The sequence below is a fragment of the Rhinichthys klamathensis genome, unplaced genomic scaffold (assembly GCF_029890125.1).
Source record: "Rhinichthys klamathensis goyatoka isolate OS25496 unplaced genomic scaffold, OSU_Roscu_1.1 h1tg000578l_1, whole genome shotgun sequence".
In the NCBI taxonomy this organism is placed as follows: domain Eukaryota; kingdom Metazoa; phylum Chordata; class Actinopteri; order Cypriniformes; family Leuciscidae; genus Rhinichthys; species Rhinichthys klamathensis.
In genome coordinates, this window is record NW_026607042.1 from 501,071 (window position 1) to 527,972 (window position 26,902).

The 26,902-nt window shown below is 44.5% G+C and overlaps 1 protein-coding gene across 5 annotated transcripts in view; it reads left to right on the forward strand.

The window, feature by feature from the left end:
• The window catches only part of arhgef3 (Rho guanine nucleotide exchange factor (GEF) 3), a 118,000-nt gene that overhangs the window by 63,230 nt on the left and 27,868 nt on the right, over positions 1 to 26,902 (forward strand). For 4 of the 5 annotated variants that reach the window (XM_056239990.1, XM_056239991.1, XM_056239993.1 and 1 more), the window contains one exon: positions 25,414 to 25,521. In XM_056239990.1, the coding sequence (XP_056095965.1) occupies positions 25,414 to 25,521 (108 nt within the window). Of the gene's footprint in view, positions 1 to 6,331; positions 6,548 to 25,413; positions 25,522 to 26,902 lie in introns of those variants that run through there. The other variant, XM_056239992.1, reaches the window with a different exon arrangement.

Consider the following 26,902-nt stretch of genomic DNA (forward strand, 5'->3'; position numbering starts at 1 on the left):
ACAGACTCACTGAACACTGCTTATTCACTGAACCCTACAGCACACTGACCCCAGATCAGCCTCAGACACCGCTCACACTGAACCTGAAACAGACTCACTGAACACTGCTTAATCACTGAACCCTACAGCACACTGACCCCAGATCAGCCTCAGACTCCGCTCACACTGAGCCTGAAACAGACTCACTGAACACTGCTTATTCACTGAACCCTACAGCACACTGACCCCAGATCAGCCTCAGACTCCGCTCACACTGAGCCTGAAACAGACTCACTGAACACTGCTTATTCACTGAACCCTACAGCACACTGACCCCAGATCAGCCTCAGATACCGCTCACACTGGGCCTGAAACAGACTCACTGAACACTGCTTATTCACTGAACCCTACAGCACACTGACCCCAGATCAGCCTCAGACTCCGCTCACACTGAGCCTGAAACAGACTTATTCACTGAACCCTACAGCACACTGACCCCAGATCAGCCTCAGACACCGCTCACACTGAGCCTGAAACAGACTCACTGAACACTGCTTATTCACTGAACCCTACAGCACACTGATCCCAGATCAGCCTCAGACACCGCTCACACTGAGCCTGAAACAGACTCACTGAACACTGCTTATTCACTGAACCCTACAGCACACTGACCCCAGATCAGCCTCAGACACCGCTCACACTGAGCCTGAAACAGACTCACTGAACACTGCTTATTCACTGAACCCTACAGCACACTGATCCCAGATCAGCCTCAGACACCGCTCACACTGAGCCTGAAACAGACTTATTCACTGAACCCTACAGCACACTGACCCCAGATCAGCCTCAGACTCCGCTCACACTGAGCCTGAAACAGACTTATTCACTGAACCCTACAGCACACTGACCCCAGATCAGCCTCAGACACCGCTCACACTGAACCTGAAACAGACTCACTGAACACTGCTTATTCACTGAACCCTACAGCACACTGATCCCAGATCAGCCTCAGACACCGCTCACACTGAGCCTGAAACAGACTCACTGAACACTGCTTATTCACTGAACCCTACAGCACACTGACCCCAGATCAGCCTCAGACACCGCTCACACTGAGCCTGAAACAGACTCACTGAACACTGCTTATTCACTGAACCCTACAGCACACTGACCCCAGATCAGCCTCAGACACCGCTCACACTGAGCCTGAAACAGACTCACTGAACACTGCTTATTCACTGAACCCTACAGCACACTGATCCCAGATCAGCCTCAGACACCGCTCACACTGAGCCTGAAACAGACTCACTGAACACTGCTTATTCACTGAACCCTACAGCACACTGACCCCAGATCAGCCTCAGACACCGCTCACACTGAGCCTGAAACAGACTTATTCACTGAACCCTACAGCACACTGACCCCAGATCAGCCTCAGACACCGCTCACACTGAGCCTGAAACAGACTTATTCACTGAACCCTACAGCACACTGACCCCAGATCAGCCTCAGACACCGCTCACACTGAGCCTGAAACAGACTCACTGAACACTGCTTATTCACTGAACCCTACAGCACACTGACCCCAGATCAGCCTCAGACTCCGCTCACACTGAGCCTGAAACAGACTCACTGAACACTGCTTATTCACTGAACCCTACAGCACACTGATCCCAGATCAGCCTCAGACACCGCTCACACTGAGCCTGAAACAGACTCACTGAACACTGCTTATTCACTGAACCCTACAGCACACTGACCCCAGATCAGCCTCAGACTCCGCTCACACTGAGCCTGAAACAGACTCACTGAACACTGCTTATTCACTGAACCCTACAGCACACTGACCCCAGATCAGCCTCAGACACCGCTCACACTGAGCCTGAAACAGACTCACTGAACACTGCTTATTCACTGAACCCTACAGCACACTGACCCCAGATCAGCCTCAGACACCGCTCACACTGAACCTGAAACAGACTCACTGAACACTGCTTATTCACTGAACCCTACAGCACACTGACCCCAGATCAGCCTCAGACACCGCTCACACTGAGCCTGAAACAGACTCACTGAACACTGCTTATTCACTGAACCCTACAGCACACTGACCCCAGATCAGCCTCAGACTCCGCTCACACTGAGCCTGAAATAGACTTATTCACTGAACCCTACAGCACACTGACCCCAGATCAGCCTCAGACACCGCTCACACTGAGCCTGAAACAGACTCACTGAACACTGCTTATTCACTGAACCCTACAGCACACTGACCCCAGATCAGCCTCAGACACCGCTCACACTGAGCCTGAAACAGACTCACTGAACACTGCTTATTCACTGAACCCTACAGCACACTGATCCCAGATCAGCCTCAGACACCGCTCACACTGAGCCTGAAACAGACTTATTCACTGAACCCTACAGCACACTGACCCCAGATCAGCCTCAGACACCGCTCACACTGAGCCTAAAACAGACTCACTGAACACTGCTTATTCACTGAACCCTACAGCACACTGACCCCAGATCAGCCTCAGACACCGCTCACACTGAACCTGAAACAGACTCACTGAACACTGCTTAATCACTGAACCCTACAGCACACTGACCCCAGATCAGCCTCAGACTCCGCTCACACTGAGCCTGAAACAGACTTATTCACTGAACCCTACAGCACACTGACCCCAGATCAGCCTCAGACACCGCTCACACTGAGCCTGAAACAGACTCACTGAACACTGCTTATTCACTGAACCCTACAGCACACTGACCCCAGATCAGCCTCAGACACCGCTCACACTGAGCCTGAAACAGACTTATTCACTGAACCCTACAGCACACTGACCCCAGATCAGCCTCAGACACCGCTCACACTGGGCCTGAAACAGACTTATTCACTGAACCCTACAGCACACTGACCCCAGATCAGCCTCAGACACCGCTCACACTGAGCCTGAAACAGACTTATTCACTGAACCCTACAGCACACTGACCCCAGATCAGCCTCAGACACCGCTCACACTGGGCCTGAAACAGACTTATTCACTGAACCCTACAGCACACTGACCCCAGATCAGCCTCAGACACCGCTCACACTGGGCCTGAAACAGACTTATTCACTGAACCCTACAGCACACTGACCCCAGATCAGCCTCAGACTCCGCTCACACTGAGCCTGAAACAGACTTATTCACTGAACCCTACAGCACACTGACCCCAGATCAGCCTCAGACACCGCTCACACTGAGCCTGAAACAGACTCACTGAACACTGCTTATTCACTGAACCCTACAGCACACTGACCCCAGATCAGCCTCAGACACCGCTCACACTGAGCCTGAAACAGACTCACTGAACACTGCTTATTCACTGAACCCTACAGCACACTGACCCCAGATCAGCCTCAGACTCCGCTCACACTGAGCCTGAAACAGACTTATTCACTGAACCCTACAGCACACTGACCCCAGATCAGCCTCAGACACCGCTCACACTGAGCCTGAAACAGACTCACTGAACACTGCTTATTCACTGAACCCTACAGCACACTGACCCCAGATCAGCCTCAGACACCGCTCACACTGAGCCTGAAACAGACTCACTGAACACTGCTTATTCACTGAACCCTACAGCACACTGACCCCAGATCAGCCTCAGACACCGCTCACACTGAGCCTGAAACAGACTCACTGAACCCTACAGCACACTGACCCCAGATCAGCCTCAGACACCGCTCACACTGAGCCTGAAACAGACTCACTGAACAGTGCTTATTCACTGAACCCTACAGCACACTGACCCCAGATCAGCCTCAGACACTGCTTACACTGAGCCTGAAACAGACTCACTGAACCCTACAGCACACTGACCCCAGATCAGCCTCAGACACCGCTCACACTGAGCCTGAAACAGACTTATTCACTGAACCCTACAGCACACTGACCCCAGATCAGCCTCAGACACAGCTCACACTGAGCCTGAAACAGACTCACTGAACACTGCTTATTCACTGAACCCTACAGCACACTGATCCCAGATCAGCCTCAGACACCGCTCACACTGAGCCTGAAACAGACTCACTGAACACTGCTTATTCACTGAACCCTACAGCACACTGACCCCAGATCAGCCTCAGACACCGCTCACACTGAGCCTGAAACAGACTCACTGAACACTGCTTATTCACTGAACCCTACAGCACACTGACCCCAGATCAGCCTCAGACACCGCTCACACTGAGCCTGAAACAGACTCACTGAACACTGCTTATTCACTGAACCCTACAGCACACTGACCCCAGATCAGCCTCAGACTCCGCTCACACTGAGCCTGAAACAGACTTATTCACTGAACCCTACAGCACACTGACCCCAGATCAGCCTCAGACACCGCTCACACTGAGCCTGAAACAGACTCACTGAACACTGCTTATTCACTGAACCCTACAGCACACTGACCCCAGATCAGCCTCAGACTCCGCTCACACTGAGCCTGAAACAGACTCACTGAACACTGCTTATTCACTGAACCCTACAGCACACTGACCCCAGATCAGCCTCAGACACCGCTCACACTGGGCCTGAAACAGACTCACTGAACACTGCTTATTCACTGAACCCTACAGCACACTGACCCCAGATCAGCCTCAGACACCGCTCACACTGAGCCTGAAACAGACTTATTCACTGAACCCTACAGCACACTGATCCCAGATCAGCCTCAGACACCGCTCACACTGAGCCTGAAACAGACTCACTGAACACTGCTTATTCACTGAACCCTACAGCACACTGACCCCAGATCAGCCTCAGACACCGCTCACACTGAGCCTGAAACAGACTCACTGAACACTGCTTATTCACTGAACCCTACAGCACACTGACCCCAGATCAGCCTCAGACACCGCTCACACTGAGCCTGAAACAGACTCACTGAACACTGCTTATTCACTGAACCCTACAGCACACTGACCCCAGATCAGCCTCAGACTCCGCTCACACTGGGCCTGAAACAGACTCACTGAACACTGCTTATTCACTGAACCCTACAGCACACTGACCCCAGATCAGCCTCAGACACCGCTCACACTGAGCCTGAAACAGACTTATTCACTGAACACTGCTTATTCACTGAACCCTACAGCACACTGACCCCAGATCAGCCTCAGACTCCGCTCACACTGGGCCTGAAACAGACTCACTGAACACTGCTTATTCACTGAACCCTACAGCACACTGACCCCAGATCAGCCTCAGACTCCGCTCACACTGGGCCTGAAACAGACTCACTGAACACTGCTTATTCACTGAACCCTACAGCACACTGACCCCAGATCAGCCTCAGACACCGCTCACACTGGGCCTGAAACAGACTCACTGAACACTGCTTATTCACTGAACCCTACAGCACACTGACCCCAGATCAGCCTCAGACTCCGCTCACACTGAGCCTGAAACAGACTTATTCACTGAACCCTACAGCACACTGACCCCAGATCAGCCTCAGACACCGCTCACACTGAGCCTGAAACAGGTGACGCGGTTATACGGGATTTCCTTGCCTTTCAAGATGCCACAGACCCCCAAATATCATCATCCTAAACAGATTACATTTAAAATATAAAGTGTGTATAAATCTCCCAGGCCACTGACCTCAGCATTCAAAAATAAAGCAGCCAATAACAATTATAATATTTGCATGCAGCATTATGGTTAGTCTTTATGGTTGGTTTATTAATTATCTAGTTTACAGGTGAAACTCGAAACATTAGAATATCGTGCAAAAGTTTCAGTAATTCAACTTAAAAGGTGAAACTGATATATTATATAGACTCCTTACATGCAAAGTGAGATATTGCAAGCCTTTAGTTGTTATAATGTTGATGAGTATGGCTTACAGCTTATGAAAACCCCAAATTCAAAATTAGAATATTGCTGTAAGACATAATCATCAAAATTATAACAAATAAAGGTTTGAAATATCTCACTTTGCATGTAATGAGTCTATATAATATATTAGTTTCACCTTTTAAGTTGAATTACTGAAATAAATTAACTTTTGTACGGTATTCTAATTTTTCGAGTTTCACCTGTAGCCTATAGAAAAGTCTCCCTCAACTGCTGCTATAGGTTTATCTCATGTACCTATCCCATCTATGGGCTGCCTATTGTTTGCAGTTGACGTTAATGGAGAAAATATAAATTCCCAGTGGTTTATTGAGCTCCTTCTCGACTAGTAGTTTATCATCAGATCCCGGATGCGGTTTGAGTGAGAGATCGTTCTCGCCGTGCGCGTTCACGCTGCGCGCGCAGCTGGAGTGGAACTTTACCAGCTCTCGCAGATGACACACACACACACACACACACACAGATGCAGGAGTCTCTTTCGCTCGGGGTGCCGCTGTAGTCCGCGCTCCGCAGAGCGGGCGTGCATCGCGTGCGACTCTCCTCCGCGGGGCGTCAGCATGGTGGCGAAGGATGACCCGATACACCTGATGATCAGACGCGCGACCTGCAGCGTGGACGAGCCGAGCGCCCGCGGCCGGGGCGCGCGCAGAGAGCTGGAGGTACAGTTATTCAACGCTGTGAATGACGCTAATTATTGTTGTAAATATAAATTCAGAGTAATTAGTATGTATAACCTTAATAATAATAATGCGAATATAGCCTACATTATTCATGAGCAAGCATTTTTATTCATGGTGAATATTAAAGCTTAGCCAATAGTTTCCATCTTGCATTGTTGTTTGTTTACATGCTGTTTTGATTATTGCTGAATATTCTTAAAAAAATTATCTTTGTTATGTGACCGCTTGGGAAAACATAAAGGGAACTGTCCATGTAATCATTTTGCAAACATTATGGGAGAGATTCTTGTGTAATAATGTTCTCTGAACGTTCTTTAAAAAGTATGTAGACTAACAACATATAAAGTTAGACTATAGCCTACAATTAAAATGTATCAGAAAATCATTCATGAATGATGTAGTAGGCTACTGTATAAATAACGTTTTTGTGCTAACATTTTCAGAACGTTATTAAGACCATGATAACTCTAAAAGTATGTTTATTAATATGTCATACATTTGTTGATATTGTTGAGAGAACCTTGCCGTGGTTCCCTTAGCTGGGTTAGTCCCTGCTTGACTCCTGAGATCGCCGTGTTCATGATCACATTGAGCTGACTGAAGTACCCTGATGTTTGAAGTAGATGTGTGTGTGTGTGTGTGTGTGTGTGTGTGTGTGTGTGTTTGGCTTCTTCTGATGTGTTTCTGAGGTCTTTCTACAGCAAAAATGTTTTTGCTGAGTTGTGTGTCCTGATCATGCCTATCACAATTTGCTGTGCTGATATATCTTTATCTTCTTCTCCTGTTGTTTGTAGTTTGTTTTTGAGTTATACAAACTTTGATTTTAGTGTGAAGTCAGCTATAGCAAAGAGCTGATAGAGAGTCTGGTTGTGATAAGAATGACTGGAAACATGAAATTAAAAAATGACGTAAAGCCATGGTCTGTGGTGTTCTGGGCACGTGATGATTATGATTGTAAACTTTCTTTTGCCCTGCTGACTGCACATACAGCGCAATGTGCTCAATTTGTGTGATTTTTGTTGTTGTTGTTTTGAAATAAATCTTTCAACTGGTGAATCAGACTGTCTTGCAGTCTTTGGTCTGAATCATAGACTGAATCAGTCAAACTCTCTGAATTCACTCAAGTGACTCATTCGCTCACTGAATCAGTGCAGGTGACTGTGACTCATTCGCTCTCTGAAACAGTGCAGTGCAGGTGACTCATTCGCTCACTGAATCAGTGCAGGTGACTCATTCGCTCTCTGAAACAGTGCAGTGCAGGTGACTCATTCGCTCACTGAATCAGTGCAGGTGACTGTGACTCATTCGCTCTCTGAAACAGTGCAGTGCAGGTGACTCATTCGCTCACTGAATCAGTGCAGGTGACTCATTCGCTCTCTGAAACAGTGCAGTGCAGGTGACTCATTCGCTCACTGAATCAGTGCAGGTGACTCATTCGCTCTCTGAAACAGTGCAGTGCAGGTGACTCATTCGCTCTCTGAATCAGTGCAGGTGACTGTGACTCATTCGCTCTCTGAATCAGTGCAGGTGACTCATTCGCTCACTGAATCAGTGCAGGTGACTCATTCGCTCTCTGAAACAGTGCAGTGCAGGTGACTCATTCGCTCACTGAATCAGTGCAGGTGACTCATTCGCTCTCTGAAACAGTGCAGTGCAGGTGACTCATTCGCTCACTGAATCAGTGCAGGTGACTCATTCGCTCTCTGAATCAGTGCAAGTGACTCATTCGCTCACTGAATCAGTGCAGGTGACTCATTCGCTCTCTGAATCAGTGCAAGTGACTCATTCGCTCACTGAATCAGTGCAGGTGACTCATTCGCTCACTGAATCAGTGCAGGTGACTCATTCGCTCTCTGAATCAGTGCAAGTGACTCATTCGCTCACTGAATCAGTGCAGGTGAAGTGACTCATTCGCTCTCTGAATCAGTGCAGGTGACTCATTCGCTCACTGAATCAGTGCAGGTGACTCATTCGCTCTCTGAATCAGTGCAAGTGACTCATTCGCTCACTGAATCAGTGCAGGTGACTCATTCGCTCTCTGAATCAGTGCAGGTGACTCATTCGCTCTCTGAATCAGTGCAAGTGACTCATTCGGTCACTGAATCAGTGCAGGTGAAGTGACTCATTCGCTCTCTGAATCAGTGCAGGTGACTCATTCGCTCACTGAATCAGTGCAGGTGACTCATTCGCTCTCTGAATCAGTGCAGGTGACTCATTCGCTCACTGAATCAGTGCAGGTGACTCATTCGCTCTCTGAATCAGTGCAGGTGACTCATTCGGTCACTGAATCAGTGCAGGTGACTCATTCGCTCACTGAATCAGTGCAGGTGACTCATTCGCTCTCTGAATCAGTGCAGGTGACTCATTCGCTCTCTGAATCAGTGCAGGTGACTCATTCGCTCACTGAATCAGTGCAGGTGACTCATTCGCTCACTGAATCAGTGCAGGTGACTCATTCGCTCTCTGAATCAGTGCAGGTGACTCATTCGCTCTCTGAATCAGTGCAGGTGACTCATTCGCTCTCTGAATCAGTGCAGGTGACTCATTCGCTCACTGAATCAGTGCAGGTGACTCATTCGCTCACTGAATCAGTGCAGGTGACTCATTCGCTCACTGAATCAGTGCAGGTGACTCATTCGCTCACTGAATCAGTGCAGGTGACTCATTCGCTCTCTGAATCAGTGCAGGTGACTCATTCGCTCACTGAATCAGTGCAGGTGACTCATTCGCTCTCTGAATCAGTGCAGGTGACTCATTCGCTCTCTGAATCAGTGCAGGTGACTCATTCGCTCACTGAATCAGTGCAGGTGACTCATTCGCTCACTGAATCAGTGCAGTGACCTCACATGAACACTGTGAACAGGCTTAATAAACGGCGTGTTGTCAGGGGTCTTTGACCCCTGCTGCAAAAACAGAGTGCCGTATAGAAAACATTGGGATATGAAATTCTTGATCTTTGCATATTGACTTAATGGATTGCATTGGCTCTTTTATCCTGAGTTTTACAGATACATCTCTATACAGGAGTGTCAGCTCTGGATCACTTTACACAATGGACTGCTAGAGTTTGTAATGAGTAAATCATCATTTTAAAATCGATTTTCACATGATTGTACTGCACGTATCAGAAGATTATTACGGAAGACTTTGATTGAGGAATCTGCAGCTTTACTCGCAAACTACAATTCCTGTGCATCAGTGAGGTGAGAACCAGACCTGTATAAGCCTAAATATACTCGATTTAATTCAATTAATTGAAAAGGGTTCTGTCCAAGTAGTAATAGAAGCAGTACGGAGCGATCACACTTGTCAAACAAACCAGACTTTGGGAGTCAAACGTCAGATCGCCTAAAGTGAGTACACCCTTAAAGTGCTACGCTATTTTAAAGGTTCCTAATTCTGCTCTGATTGGCCAGACAGCTTAGTCTGTTGTGATTGCTTACAGTGCGCTTTGGAAACAAACGGCCATTACCATAACTGAACTTCAGCTCCGGAGGCTTCCTACAGCTCAGAGATTGCACGCACTGTAAAGACAGTAACGATGGCATTGATTTTGCCATATCAATCTGAGCGCGAGTCCGAAGATGAAACATTAGATGAACTAGTTATTCAACCATCGCAAGGACGACTCGAGCAGGACGATACTCAGTGATACTCAGTTTGAGGTTGTCGTGGAAATTCTTAATACGAATACAACCTACTAAGTCTGACTTCTTCACCACGGACAATTTAAACAACTTCCAGTTGTTAATAATAGTAACCACAGTATCTCAATGTAATTCCCTGAATTCCCTTTGATGTTTTGTAAATCCCATTTAGACCTCACTGAGATGTGAGAAGCAGTCGTCAGAAGGTTATACTGCTGTCGCTGTGCTACTTTAACCACTGACTCCTCACATCCTCATCCTTTGACAGTGTCTGCAAAGAGAATTGGCTTTTGCAGAGCAGAAAACAACGTCTTCTCGATATGTACACAACATGAACCAGCTACTATGTTTGAGGGCGGGTCAAGTCACCTTCATTTCTACAGCGCTTTTAACAATATAGACTGTTCCAAAGCAGCTTTACAGTGATAATAGGAAATTGAAGTAACAGAGATTGTTTTGGCTTCACAGCAGCTCTAGAATAAAGTTATTGTCCAGCTAAAGTTAGTTTTGATTGATTCACTTCCATTCTAAAGATCATTAGTTATTAACTTAGGGGCCGCTAACACGACACCGCTCTAACAGAAAACCCTTAACGCGCTCCGGCCACTCATCCGCACAACAGCAGTGCCTGGGGCTCGAGAACGCAAACCATGAAATAGGTGTGCACATGCGTATGACGTGTTTAGTCTATAGGTATGCGCGTTTGACTATATATGTGCGCAGGCGTGTAGTCTTTCTTTACAAACTGACCTCAACAAATGACTTGTCTGGCCTTAAAATAGTCTAGATGGGATGTACACAAAAAGTGAAAGTGAGGAGCATTTATGGGTACAAGTCGGGAACCGGCCTACTTTACATATTTCAAGGGTGCTGAATCCAAAAAAACTGGTACCCAAGCGAAATTGTGAGTTTTTGACCTTCTAATTTGCATATCAAAATGGCCGCCAAATTGCCTATCTTGCTCAGTCGTTGGACCATTTTCCCCTAGTTTTTTTGTAAGTAGGCAATCAAGATGAGGAAATTAAGTTTCTAGATCAATAGTCAAGGGTCAGAGCAAAGATATAATGGAGGCTCACTGCCTTTTTATGTATATATATATGCAAAATACCAACTTTTAAGGTGAAATTAAGCATTATTTGGTTAATTTTTTTAAGGCCGACATAAATATTCAATCAATATCACTCTTAAATGTTCCCAGTGTATATATGACATGTGATGTATTCCATATTACATAATAACTAAGAAAAACACCATTGCAAGTTGTCTGAGATTTAATTTTTTATGCAAACAAAGCATTTATGCTCTTAATTCAAACATTGAAAAACCCAAGTGAATAGGGAAAAAAACACCATGAAACTTCCCTTGAACAGATCTACAGATCACATCTTGTTTCTGTATATTTTCTTTCATGTTTGTAGCTTAATTGCTTTGCTGTTTTCTGTTAGATTTTTTGTTCTGTAGTTTACTCCCTCTGTAAATTGTTTTTGGTAAATTGTTTTTATACCTTTCTAGTTTGCTTGTGTGCCATTTGTCTTTGGAATTTCATTTTGATTAGTATTTCTTTCTGCAGTCCTTTTCCAAGTTCTTTGGTTACCCCTTGCCTTGGTAAACTTGAGGATTACAACTCCACATTTAAACAAGGACATTGGTCATCACTCTGACATGCACACATTGCAGTGCATAACAGCCCTGATTTTCGGCATTTGCATTTTTACAGGTACACAGGATCATTTCCAGGCAACTTTCAGGTATTGGATTCTGTGACATAAGAATGGGCTGTAGTCCTGAACCGCCATGTTTCCATCCCATGTCCAAGGGTGAAGGAAGCTCAGGTGTGGCATAGTGAGCATTTCTCCAAACCATTGCCTGGTAGTGTACTCTCAGCAGATGGAAGTGGAGCGCATCGCTTGTCGCCGGCATTGCTTCTGGTTTACCTGTCCTGGAGAAAAGTATATGCCTTGCTGCATCAACAGAGTCTGTTTTATGCACATCATATATTCTGCAGACAAAAGCCTCTGAGGATCTCTGAGTCTCCTCCGTGAGATCACCAATTCCGAGGTTGCTGAGCAATTGATGGTGCATTTTCCAGACTTTTCACGAGGTACTTTTGGTGTGACTTGCAATGTATGATGTGGTATCACAACCAGTTAGTGCATGAAATGCTACAAGGCTTGGTGCTGAATCCTTTGGCAGTTTGTTAAAAACAGCATCAATTGGTATATATTGTGGCTTCCTTGTGGTACCAGACAACAGCCAGAGTTTTTTACATGCTACGTGCGGGAAATGGGAAACCAGAATCACAAGCACATCAGTGTCTCTAGATGACACGACTACTGTGTCTGACTGGCAGTGCACTGCATGTAATACCAATCGGGTATCTGCCTCTTCGTGTGTGGCTCTCAGATGAGTCAGGTTGGTTGTTGCTTTCGATGACCTAACCTCTGTTTCTTTGCCTCTGAACCCACCAGCAACAACTATCTCTTTATCATCTGGTGCCTGAGCACATAGTTCTTCAGAGAGTAGATTGGCAAGATCAGCTTTGTTGTCAGGGAGGGACAGGAAGTTGGTCCAGTTTTTCGGAAGATGCACATCACGACCCTCAACAAGTCTTCTGATCGGTTGAGCTGCTTTTGTGCGTCGTGTCCTGGTAGCACCCTTGATGGTCTCTTCTCTGTATCTGTCAAACACAACGTCTATCCGTTTATAGGAACATCCTGCTTTCAATACTGCTCTGACAAATGTGTCAGCCAAATCTCCAAATGTTACTGCTTTGTCTGGCTTTCCTAGTGCAACCACCAGTGCCTGTCCATCTATGATGAGGCAAGATGACATGTCGGGAAGTTCAATAGCCTCAGGACAGACTATGTCTTCTGTTAACTTATTTACCAATACAGACTTGTTTCCAGTGCGAAGGGTCCCATTCATTTCAGCAAGGGATATGGGAACTGGCAGAAGCTCGTATTTTAGGACAGCTGGCAAGTCAACTGGACGACCTGCCTCATAGGCAGTAACAAGACGTTTAAGGACGTTTCGGTCAGCCTTTACGACGGTTCTGTTGTCTTTGATTTTAGGATTTTTTGCCACTTCATACAGAGATGCAAATGTTTTAGCTTTGCTCTTATGTAGGGTTGCATGGATTGGGACCTCTGGTTTATCTTTGTCCTCAGGAACAATCATCCTTTTCTCAATGAATGAATTCACTTTTTCTTGTCCTAGGTCTTTGGCAGAAAGTATTGAGCTTTGGAGAGCCTCTGTGGCAACGTCTTTCGTGGCGAGATTTTGCAATGAGCCTGGTGAGACTGAACCAAAAACCTTGAATCCTTTGAAGACTAAAACCAATGCCATTTCGTCTCTGTTGTCTCTCTTTTCACGGGATTTGGTAGCTTCATTGTGGACGTAGGTTTTCTCAGTGGTGTTGCTGAACATCAAATGTGTCTCTTCTGCTACATGGGACCTAATGTTGTAGGAGAGTGTCCATCTGTAAAGGGCTGAAAGTGTCTTAGTAATGCCAATGATCCCCCCTCCTTTTTTCCCTGTTCCATTGATCCACTCCATTGCTTGGTCTGAATCGACCTGGTTGAATCGTTGATCGGACCGCTTCACAACAAAGTCGCCCCTTTGGAACTCCGATAGTACAGGTTCTGGGAGTTGGTGCATCTCAGCAATATACACTGGCCCCCATCTTGTGTAGTTCAGGTGGTCATATCGCATGAAGTACGGCAACATCCAGCTGAAGGAGTGAAGATGAAGCTCCCAGAGCCCATCACGCTGAGCTCGTGTAAACTGCAACAGTGTTGAGACCATATCCATGTAGTTCCACCAGAAAACAAAGTTGACATCTTCAGATTTACTTGCGATGAAATCTTTGAGGAGACTGTCAAACTGTTCCTGCTTCAGATATGTTATCAACTGAGGAATAGTTTCAGAATTGTCATCAGCAGCCATAGCAGAGATCTCATCATGGCATTCCTTGTTTGATTCTGCAGCAAACGCGAGGAATGTTGGCAACAAAAGCTGCCATAGGGCCTGCAAGGTCAGTTGTCATACCCTTGTTGTATGCTTTTCCTGACATGACAAGCTGCACAGCACCCTCCCCCAGCAATCCACTCTCCAGCCACACTTCAGCTAGACCAGACCCAGCCATGTGATCTCCGATAGTCTTCAGGAAGTTCATTGCAATATGAAGTCCACCAAGCCGAGGGATTAACTTGCCCTGATATTCCTCAACACACCACTTCAGTTCCATGAGCTTGCAGTAAAGAGCTTGGTCCACTGTTATGACAGTATGCTCCTGGCCAAAATGTGATGATATTGCCATGCACCTCTTCACAACTGTATTGAGCGTATCATACGCATGAGCTGGAGCAAGGACTATTGGCAAATATCCTACTGCTGTCTGCTCTGGTTCCTTTGATGAGACTGACTGATTGAATACAGTCCAAGAAGGTTTGGGTTCAGAATCCTGACGTTGCAGGGAAAAAGCCATGTCTGTTGCTTTTGCTTGTTTCACACACTCACTGTCTCCTTTAGGTTTTGTAAACCAGGTCTTGTTAACATGTGATGTGAATACTGGCTTGCTTGTGGCAGAATGTACATTGACGTGGTGCAAGTTCTCCAGGACATCTGGCACAACCAGTGTATGGCTAGTGGAGGGCTTCAGCATGTCAAGTTCTATATCTTTTTTTCCCCGTTGCCAGGCTGCCATTTGGGTTGCATGAAAGGTGTTCTTTCCATCTAAGGACTCATCAAGGATGTCAATGTTGTCAGCAGTGTAATGGATGAATCGATTTGCTACCATCTTTGATGGAATAATGGCACCGGTTGCTGGGTCCATAGATTTTAAGGTACTCTCAGCTAAGGCATTGTCTACCTTCATCACCTGCTCATAGTTCAAACAGTGGCCGGCCTTGTTGAATAACTCTACAAGCTGTTTTGATTGTGTAGCCTGATGTAGTGTAGTAGCTAGTCCGATATGTTTGGGTGTCCATTTTCTGCCGCGACTGACACAGTAAACCAGGTCCTGTGCTATGCTCAGTACTCTTCTACGGAGAAGGTCTTCATTTTTTTCAGAATTGTCATTTTCAAGTACCTCTTGACCACCAACGATTAGTCTCAGTAGCATATATAAACTATCTGGGACACATGCAATGGCGTCATCCTCACTTACAGAGAAACCTTTATGGCCTGGGGTTTCTATCAACTCTTGACGAATTTTCAGTGCTACATGTACAAGTGATAAGAAACTGTCATCTGTTGGCACATATTGAGGCAATGTTTTCTCACTCTCATCCTCATCCTCAGCCATCATTTTCAACACTGCCGTATTTGCCACCGTATTTGTGTACTTTGTCGGAATTAGTATGGTTTTTCGCTCGGATGAACAGCTATCAAGAGGTTGAAAAAAGTTGAAGATGTCACCCAGCTGTGACTGCAACTTTTCACGAAATGTTGCCCTTCTACTGCAGTAAGAGAGTGGAATTGTGGTTGATGATTTTTCACTGAGTACCTTATACTGTTCCCAGACATCATCAAGAAGTAGTACATGTCCTTTATCTGCTGCCCCTTGCAGCTCTTTGCATAGCCATGTCATCGCAAGGTCTGGGTAGTCTGAGTTTTCAGAGTGTTCTTGTATTGCCTTCTTTGTCTTGTCCATAGATCTGATGAATGCTCTTAAACATGTTAAGTGATATTTTGCCTCAGCTGCAATTAGATCAATCACTCCAGCCAGCCGAACATAAATGTTATGGTCTAAAGACGAAGCTTGAATAAAAAAAAGCCTATGAAGTGACGACTCTACACGGGCGATATGGACTCTCTATGGTGGACGGCACTGATCCTCAACAACTCGTCTTAAGACCGGCGTGCATACTTGGACTTCCAAAAATACTCTAAATGTTCCGATCCAATCTGACTTGTAATGCTGCCCGAATCATGCACTGTTCCTTCGTTGGCCAGAGGAAAACTGGCCCCCCGACTGAGTCTGGTTTCTCCCAAGGTTTTTTTCTCCATTCTGTCACCTGATGGAGTTTTGGTTCCTTGCCACTGTTGCCTTGGCTTTTGGCTTGCTTAGTTGGGGACATTTAACATTTAATATTCAATAATATTATTGATCTGCCATACTTAAGGTGGACGTTGACGCAATTTATTTTAGAAACAAACTTTGTTATATTGTTTTCATGTTATCACTGTGAAGCGCTTTGATACAATCTGTATTGTAAAAAGCGCTATATAAATAAAGGTGACTTGACTTGACTTGACTTGAATAATTTGATCACTCAGTTTTGTTGTCATTACTGATCTCAATGGTTTCTTCAAAACATCTGTTTGGCAGAACAGGCATAAACTCCAATCTACTGGATCCAGTTGCATTCGCAGTGAACACCTGCTACTGCAAGGTTGTGCTTGTACAGTTTGTCTGCTGCTACCTGCATGTTCAGAACCCTCTGTCTTCTGCAAACGTTCTAATTTGCTTGTGTCAGTGAAGTGTGAATAGCACATTTTATGCCATACAACACTCTGGGCTGCAGCAGAGTCCAATACATCTTCAACACGATCAATCAAAACACTGTTCTTTGAGTCATTTAGATTTCTCCTGGTTCTGGCGGCATACCTAGCTTTTGCCAATCCTTGGTCAGATGCATTACTAAGACTCCCCTTGTTGCTTAAACAAAAAAAGCAGACAATGCTGTAATCTACCGGTCTCAGGTTTGTTATTGGATCCATTTGAAGCTGAAAAGCAAAATCAAAGAAAAATTAAATTTAAAACATTAAATTTACTTTAGAAGATCTTTATTATTTAGGGGTAATTGTGTTATGATATGTAGCCTATATTTGGAGCAAGGCACAGATTCACAGATGTTACGTTAGCACTCAAAACCTGTGATCACCATGAATCATTATACATTGATTCTACAATCTACACATCTTCTATACAGAATTCACACTCTATACAAATACCACAGCAGTGCAAGTTTCACACCCTATCATTATACTAAATTTACCCCATACAATAGCCTAACGTTACTGCCTACTCATCTGGAAGCAGCAGACATTCAGTGTAAAAGTCAAAATGACATAACATTATTTCATATTTGAATCACAGCTTAGGCTATAGGCTAGTGTTTTGACATCGACAGCCCAAGTGCATCTTACCTTAAACTTGTGACTAGTTAACTTTCAAAAAGTTCATCGCTTCTCGGGTCGATATTAACACACTGACAAAATTATATTCAGAATTTAAAAGATTATACTACTTTTTAATGCGTGATTGTGTAAAGATGTTCACGAGATACCAACCTTTTGCGAACTTGCTTTCAACGTTGATCACTCGTTGTCATGGAGACGCGGTGTGCACGGAGGGGGAGGGGTGTGTGTATGTGCGGCCTGCGCACGCGTGCATGTGAGTGACAGAGAGACTATTCACCTGGGTTTTTCACGTCTTAGAATTTAGAGAACAAATGCTTAATTTGCATAAAAAAATTAAATCTCAGACAACTTGCAATGGTGTTTTTCTTAGTTATTATGTAATATGGAATACATCACATGTCATATATACACTGGGAACATTTAAGAGTGATATTGATTGAATATTTATGTCGGCCTTAAAAAATGACACAAATAATGTTTAATTTCACTTTAAAAGTTGGTATTTTGCATATATATATACATAAAAAGGCAGTGAGCCTCCATTATATCTTTGCTCTGACCCTTGACTATTGATCTAGAAACTTAATTTCCTCATCTTGATTGCCTACTTACAAAAAAACTAGGGGAAAATGGTCCAACGACTGAGCAAGATAGGCAATTTGGCGGCCATTTTGATATGCAAATTAGAAGGTAAAAAACTCAAAATTTCGCTTGGGTACCATTTTTTTTGGACTCAGCACCCTTAAAATATGTAAGGTAGGCTGGTTCCTAACTTGTACCCATAAATGCTCCTCACTTCTTATAGAAGGCCCTTTTTCTGAAATCCGTCTAGTCTAAAACTTTATAATACAGAATTATTTATCGCTTCCACGTAGCCATGTGAACCGAAACTTTTTTGGCAATGATTATCTGTACAGAGGTAAAGGGAAGGAGGCCTTCACAGGGAGAGACTAGTGACACTTCAGGACTGCGTTGTCGTCGCGTCCAGACGCAGGTCCTTCATCAGATCTGGAGTGTGTGTGTGTGTGTGTGTGTGTGTGTGTGTGTGTGTGTGTGTGTGTGTGTGTGTGTGTGTGTGTGTGTGTGTGTGTGTGTGTGTGTGTCCAGACGCAGGTCCTTCATCAGATCTGGAGTGTGTGTGTGTGTGTGTGTGTGTGTGTGTGTGTGTGTGTGTGTGTGTGTGTGTGTGTGTGTGTGTGTGTGTGTGTGTGTGTGTGTCCAGACGCAGGTCCTTCATCAGATCTGGAGTGTGTGTGTGTGTGTGTGTGTGTGTGTGTGTGTGTGTGTGTGTGTGTGTGTGTGTGTGTGTGTGTCCAGACGCAGGTCCTTCATCAGATCTGGAGTGTGTGTGTGTGTGTGTGTGTGTGTGTGTGTGTGTGTGTCCAGACGCAGGTCCTTCATCAGATCTGGAGTGTGTGTGTGTGTGTGTGTGTGTGTGTGTGTGTGTGTGTGTGTGTGTGTGTGTGTGTGTGTGTGTGTGTGTGTGTGTGTGTGTGTGTGTGTGTGTGTGTGTGTGTGTGTGTGTGTGTGTGTGTGTGTGTGTGTGTGTGTGTGTGTGTGTGTGTGTGTGTGTGTGTGTGTGTGTGTGTGTGTGTGTGTGTGAGTGAGTGAGTGAGTGAGTGTGTCCAGACGCAGGTCCTTCATCAGATCTGGAGTGTGTGTGTGTGTGTGTGTCCAGACGCAGGTCCTTCATCAGATCTGGATACGGCCTGGATCCGGCGGACTGCGGTAAACCTCGGGATAAACAAAGACACTAATATTAGCGTAGATGCCATTCTTCTTATGATGTAACGAGTACATCAGGATTTAAGGGAAGTGTTCCCAGTTCCGGCTGACCTAATCTATGCAGCCTAACATTGAATTATAGAAGTCTATAGTGTGTTATGTGTATGCTAGGCCAAAGAGATGTGTTTTTAGTCTAGCTTTGAACTGACAGAGTGTGTCTGCTTCCCGGACAATGTTAATAAGACTGTTCCAAAGTTTTGGTGCTAAATAGGAAAAGGATCTACCGCCAGCAGTCGATTTTGATGTTCTAGGTATTATCAACAGGCCGGAGTTTTGAGATCGCAATAGACGTGAAGGACTATAATGCGTTAAGAGCTCGCTCAAGTACTGGGAGCTAAACCATTTAGTGCTTTGTAAGTAATCAGCAATATTTTAAAATGTATACGATGTTTAATAGGCAGCCAATGCAGTGTTGATAGAACCGGGCTAATATGGTCATATTTCCTGGTTCTGGTAAGAACTCGAGCTGCAGCGTTTTGGACCAGCTGTAGTTTGTTTATTAAGCGTGCAGGGCAACCACCCAGTAGAGCATTACAATAATCTTGCCTTGATGTCATGAACGCATAAACTAACTGTTCCGCATTTGTCATTGAGAGCATATGACGTAATTTAGATATATTTTTAAGATAGAAGAATGTGGTTTTACAGATACTAAACACGTGACTTTCAAATGAAAGATTGGTATCAAAGAGCACACCCAGGTTCCTAACCGACGACGAAGACTTGACAGAGCAGCCATCAAGTGTTAGACAGTATTCTGGGTTATTACGTGAGGAAGTTATTTGTCCAATAATTAGAAACTCTGTTTTGTTTTGCAGAGTTTAGTAGTAGGAAATTGCTAGTCATCCAGTTTTTTATATCAGCTATGCATTCGCGGGCAGCCGATGAAGACCATCATTATGCAAATTTGTTGCATCATTACGTATGAAAGTTACGGAAATAAGACTGGAATTCCTGACAACAGCAGTTCAGAATCGATTCTTTCTTTTAGGGAGGATCTTAATTTATCTGCACTGTGATCTGTAAAACTTTGCAGAGCTTTTACATTCACAAACAGCTCTATTAACCACTGCATGAAAGGGAATATCTGAAAAGCATAATAAGGGCACTGTGATGTGAGAATGTGCTGCCGCTTTGGCTTTGTGTGTGCTCAATAATCATTTTATAGATTTAAGCAATTAAAATGCATAGGAAATACATCAACACAGGGAAAAAACAGCACAGAATAATGAATAAATGAACGAGTAGGTGTAAATGTGTCCCACTATCAGTTGTGAGGTTGAAAAGAAATATCCTCTGCCCTTTAAGCTGTCGTCTCTGGTATCGCTTGTGCTTTTCAATATGATGATTGACTGCAGAAAAGGAAAGTTGTTTTACTGATACATCTATGATGTGAAATCGCAAGGTAGTTTTTTCTTTTTTACCCAAATTTTACTTTCCGCCTGTTACAGAAACAAATGAGGCATTATAGATCAAATTTGGTCAGTTAAAACTCACAGCCAAAACATTTCATAGAGAAAACAATCCCTAGAAAAATGGATAATGTCCTGGCAGAAAAGTTTACGGGCATTTCCTTCTACCTTAATCACAGTAAAATGTGAGGCGTTCTTCAAAATGCGTGTAAAACACCTGTGAAAATACAGAAAATTACTTTATATAAATTTATTTTAACACAGAACTTTGAGACTTTTCTTTGAGAGTTACATTTTACTTTATGAGTCATCAATATTGTTATGAATACTTAATGTTAAAACTCTTCAGAATTACAGTACAAACTCTTAAAAAAAATCACAGAGCAGGATTTCTCTTAGGACATATCCTTGACTTATGTGTCACCCAGGGAATAATGTCCGTGTTGGTGGCGGTGCACCCTGATCAGTGAGTGGCGCTTGCTTTCCCAGAACACATCAGACGACCCATCACTCCTCATGCTTTCATCTTAATTACAGAAGCTCCTGTGAACACATCTGCAGCTTCTCTTTGATTGAGTCTGGAACCCATGATGGGCTTGTCTGATCTTCTGGCATCCATGAGAACTGCTTTTAGTTTTATGGATGCAGTAATAATATTTGTTCTTTAAGTCTAAAAGCGAGTGATCTGCCTTCCTAGAGGGCGTTCTGCGGCATCACACACACATGAAAGCTGTTCCCAAAGGAAAGCGAGGTATTCTGCCTTCTACGGCTCCTCGTGTTGGCCAGCTTCTAAAGATGCCATGCACGATATATCGGCCACCATATCGGTATCGGCCGATATATGTTTATTTCGGCCCAATAAAAAAATCTGTCCGATATATTAAAGTCGATAAATAATGGATTATTTCCTTCAGCTGACACACTTCAGATGCGCACTGTTCAACATGATGGGTTTGAATTGCTTAAAATATGATTGGAATCACTTCAAAAAGGAAAATACAGTAAAGTGCAACACTAGTCTGTCATATAGTCTACATAAAATGATAACAAGAACATTGTAATTGTGTGCTTGGGACATGGATTGATGTAATCAGGCTCTCAGAAATTATATAAAAAATCGGATTTCTATTTATTGGCCAATATATTGGTTATCGGCTTTCAAATATAAAGAATTATCGGTTATCAGTATCGGCCAATAATGTTATGTGCTGACAGTCCCTCCAAGTCTAAATAAACCAACATGTTCCTCCAGTAACTCCAACAGTGCACTGAACCGAGACATGTTGTGCTGAGAGAACCGATGAGCACGAGCAGCCGACACTGAGCATGCGTGTACCTACTACTCTACTATAGCAGAGGGGCGGAGCTTCAGATTCCAGAGAGCATTTGATTGGACAGAAGATGTGATGAGAAGCTGAAGTCCGCGATGATGTCATAAAAATCCCGATCCATTTTAGCGGAAGTGAGAGACTGTAAGTTTTGAATGCTATCTCCTAAACGCGAATCAAGTCGTTGTTTTGGGACACACCATCAGCTTATTCATAACCTAAAGGCTAAAAAACGTAAAGTTTTATTTCAGGGGGCCTTTGAGGCAGCATTTTAACCCTTGCTGAGAAATCATTCCCAGAATGCATCAAAATAAGCTCACTGATGTTTAATTACAGAATGAATCAAGAGAAATGATGACATATTTCCTTTATTAGCAAAAATAGCTTCCAGGCTAAGCCACTCAATCTTACTATACTTCCCAATATTTGTGTGAATAGACCGTATACAGCAAGGCATCTGTCGAGGGTTTGGGACAGAGCACAGTCACTGGGCTCCGCAAGTGAACATTGCGCCAATATTCAATTTTAATGATAATCAATTAACCTTTCAAGACAGAGCTACTATAAGCTCTGCGAGGGTTGATGCTTTCCTTCATTAAACTCTTCGATGTTCCTATTCCCTTTGGATCCGGTTGGTTGGGTTCATAGTATAGTTTGATGAGAGGACTCAAGATGGCTGAAGATGTGGGTGATCACGGTTCCTCAGTTGCTTATCCGTCAGTATTGTACATCAAGTGTTTGTGTTGGTTTTAACAGAATTTATTATAGTTGTCTTATCTGCAGTATCGTATAGCCTATTGTAGAGAATTATGGAAAACTTTGATGTGGTGGTGATCTTTAAGGGGCAGTTTGTTGAATGTGATTGGCTGAATGGGCTGGTTTGGTGTTATGTGTTATGTAAGATTTATTTTGGAATTTATTTGTTTTGCTGGTCACCAGTGAGATAGGAGACTGGAAGCACATGCTATGAGTCGAATGTCATGATTTAACTCAGAGACCGTGCATAAGCAGTGAGAGAGTGAGAGAGTGAGAGAGTGAGAGAGAGTGAGAGAGTGAGAGAGTGAGAGAGTGTGTGAGTGTGTGAGTGTGTGAGTGTGTGAGTGTGTGAGTGTGTGAGTGTGTGAGTGTGTGAGTGTGTGAGTGTGTGAGTGAGAGAGTGAGAGAGTGAGAGAGAGAGTGAGAGTGAGAGAGAGTGAGAGTGAGAGAGAGAGTGAGAGTGAGAGAGAGTGAGAGTGAGAGAGAGAGTGAGAGAGTGAGAGAGTGAGAGTGAGTGAGTGAGTGAGTGAGTGAGTAAATGAGTGAGAGTGTGAGAGTGTGAGTGAGTGAGAGTGTGAGTGAGTGAGTGTGTGTGAGTGTGTGAGTGTGTGAGTGAGAGAGTGAGAGAGTGAGAGAGTGAGAGAGTGAGTGAGTGAGTGAGTGAGTGAGTGAGTGAGTGAGTGAGAGAGTGAGAGAGTGAGAGAGTGAGAGAGTGAGAGAGTGAGAGAGAGTGAGAGAGTGAGAGAGTGAGAGAGTGAGTGTGAGAGAGTGAGAGAGTGAGTGAGTGAGTGAGTGAGTGAGTGAGTAAATGAGTGAGAGTGTGAGAGTGTGAGTGAGTGAGAGTGTGAGTGAGTGAGTGTGTGTGAGTGTGTGAGTGTGTGAGTGAGAGAGTGAGAGAGTGAGAGAGTGAGAGAGTGAGAGAGTGAGTGAGTGAGTGAGTGAGTGAGTGAGAGAGTGAGAGAGTGAGAGAGTGAGAGAGTGAGAGAGTGAGAGAGAGTGAGAGAGTGAGAGAGTGAGAGAGTGAGTGTGAGAGAGTGAGAGAGTGAGTGTGTGAGAGTGAGTGAGTGAGTGAGTGAGTGAGTGAGTGTGTGAGTGAGTGAGTGTGTGAGTGTGTGAGTGTGTGAGTGAGTGAGTGTGAGAGTGTGAGTGTGTGTGTGAGAGAGTGAGTGAGTGAGTGAGTGAGTGAGTGAGTGAGTGAGTGAGTGAGTGAGTGAGTGAGTGAGTGAGTGAGTGTGTGAGTGTGTGAGTGTGTGAGTGAGTGAGTGAGATAATTGCTGCAAAATATGTCTCCTCATGCCATGAAATGAGGACAACCAGTGGAACCTCAGATGAATAAATAATTGTACAAATTTTCAAATAATTATTATTTTGATTGTTTGATATTTTAGTAATTGTTTTATTTTATTTTTTATTGTTCACTTTTATTTATCTATATGTTTGTTTATGTCTATTGCTTTGGCAATATTGTGCTATTGTACACATTCATGCCAATAAAGCTGAATTGAATTGAATTGTGAGTGAGAGAGAGTGTGTGTGTGTTCTCTCCAGACTCTTATATGACTGTCCTATATAGATATGATAAAGCACAGTGCTGATTGTGTTGGATTGTCAGTGAACACACACTGAAAGCTTTGATGATAACAGTGCTTGTCTTCATGTTTTGCATGTTCTACATGATTTCGGTCCTGAATCTTGATAGTTGTCTAGCAGTCTTTTTAGTGCTATAAGAGTTGAGATTGTAAGGAATGAACATTGTGGGCTAAAACCACCAGTTGATTGACTTTTTCGTGTCATGGCCCATAAAGGTTGTGGTTATATGGCCGTTTACAGAAGCCTCCACATCTCGGCTCAAGAGGGTCCCATAGCTCCTCGAAACCCTGTCCTCGAGCAGACCCCCAGTGTTGACCAGCACTCCACACACACTACACACACTGCCAGGGTTCATTAACACTGGGGGTTGCTGATTTCAAGGTACATGAACATGTATAAAGTATTTTGCACATTCTTGTTTCTTAGACTTGAAACTTCAAATGTAAGGATCAAGATTGTTAAAAGCGTTATTTTTGGATCAGTCTATAATGATTTTACTTGTTCTGGGGTCCCTGTGTCGGTAGAGTGCACGCAGAATATTTCAGGGTTGAGTGTTGTCTGACCGTGTGTGTGAGAGAGTTGAAGGGTTTGGACTTGATCATCTGTGAGGGACTGAAGCTGAACTCTTCACAGATGTAAGTCCTCTATGACACAGTTATGTTGAAAGGCCTACTTTAGTTGTGCTTAGTTTTACAGTAATTCTGTTTGTTTGCTATAGTTACTGCTCACTGATGAGGGTTAAAACACTGATTCTGGACCAGGACTTGTGGACCGTGTGGCTGAAGGCCAGGAACTCTGTGCTCAAACGCCGGCACATATGACTGATGGATCATTATCACAGACAGACAGGTCATCGAGTTTCTGTAGCTAGAAGCCTTTATTTCACACACGTGCACAGAGTGAGTGAGTTTCACCCTAGCATGTCTCTCAGCGCTGATGTCAGAATGAGTCAGAGACGTCTCCGGAAGCCAAAGACTCGCAGAAACCTGTCCATCCCAGTGTAGACAGCTCTGCCTCACATCATATGATCCTGTGTGTGTGTGTGTGTGCAGGAGCCCAGCACAGGTGTGAGGTGTTCATCAGTGTGTGTGTGTGTAGGAGCCCAGCACAGGTGTGAGGTGTTCATCAGTGTGTGTGAGGTGTTCATCAGTGTGTGTGTGTGTGTGTGTGTGTGTGTGCAGGAGCCCAGCACGAAGCGTGTGAAGCCTCTGTCTCGAGTGACGTCTCTGGCGAGCCTCATTCCTCCAGTTAAAGCTGCTCCGCTGAAGCGCATTGGACAGACCCTGCAGGTACTGCTCTCCCGCACTCACTCTTCATCCGAGTCAGTCATGCTTCGTCTTTCAAGGCTCTTCAGGATATGTGCTATTGTAATAAAAATAAATACAATTTTACCTTTATAATGGCATTTTCTTAGTCTTACTCAATCAGAATAATAAGACACTGTTACCAATATAATGAAAGCAGTATAAACACAAATCCATCCTTGCACTGCAGAAGATGCAGTCGTGGCTTATTCGTGATTCGTTTAAATGACTGATTAATTCAGTAAGTGAATCATTGATTAAACTGATTTGCTCAAAACAGACTCGTTCAGGAATAAAGCTCTGCTATGTGTTGCTCGGAGACGCAGAACAGTTCTGCTGTGCTTTCGTTTAGACATTTTATTGACAAAATAAAGCAAAAAGACTCAAGATGTTAACTCATTGTCAAGTCAAACAGCACTTTTGCTCATGTGATATTGCTTAACTATATCTTTTGATGTAAGACTGGACTTGCGTGGGGAAAACGGCCCAGTATATTACACTACACATTTTAACAGCATTAAAGTAGCTACATCAGGCAGTGAAAGCCTCACACTCACTGTGTGTCCGGGTCGTTCTAAACCACGGGTCATTCTAAACCCCGGGTCATTCTAAACCCCGGGTCGTTCTAAACCCCGGGTCGTTCTAAACCATGGGTCGTTCGAAACCACGGGTCATTCTAAACCCCGGGTCGTTCTAAACCCCGGGTCGTTCTAAACCCCGGGTCGTTCTAAACCATGAGTAGTTCTAAACCACGAGTAGTTCTAAACCACGGGTCGTTCTAAACCCCGGGTCGTTCTAAACCATGGGTCGTTCTAAACCACGGGTCATTCTAAACCCCGGGTCGTTCTAAACCCCGGGTCGTTCTAAACCCCGGGTCGTTCTAAACCCCGGGTCGTTCTAAACCATGAGTAGTTCTAAACCACGGGTCGTTCTAAACCACGGGTCATTCTAAACCCCGGGTCATTCTAAACCACGGGTTGTTCTAAACCGGTCGTTCTAAACTATGGGTCGTTCTAAACCCCGGGTCGTTCTAAACCCCAGGTCGTTCTAAACCATCAGTAGTTCTAAACCACGAGTAGTTCTAAACTATGGGTCGTTCTAAACCATGGGTTGTTCTAAACCATCAGTAGTTCTAAACCACGGGTCGTTCTAAACCCCGGGTCGTTCTAAACCCCGGGTCGTTCTAAACCGGTCGTTCTAAACCGGTCGTTCTAAACTATGGGTCGTTCTAAACTATGGGTCGTTCTAAACCCCGGGTCGTTCTAAACCCCGGGTCGTTCTAAACCCCGGGTCGTTCTAAACCCCGGGTCGTTCTAAACCCCGGGTCTTCTAAACCCCGGGTCTTCTAAACCCCGGGTCGTTCTAA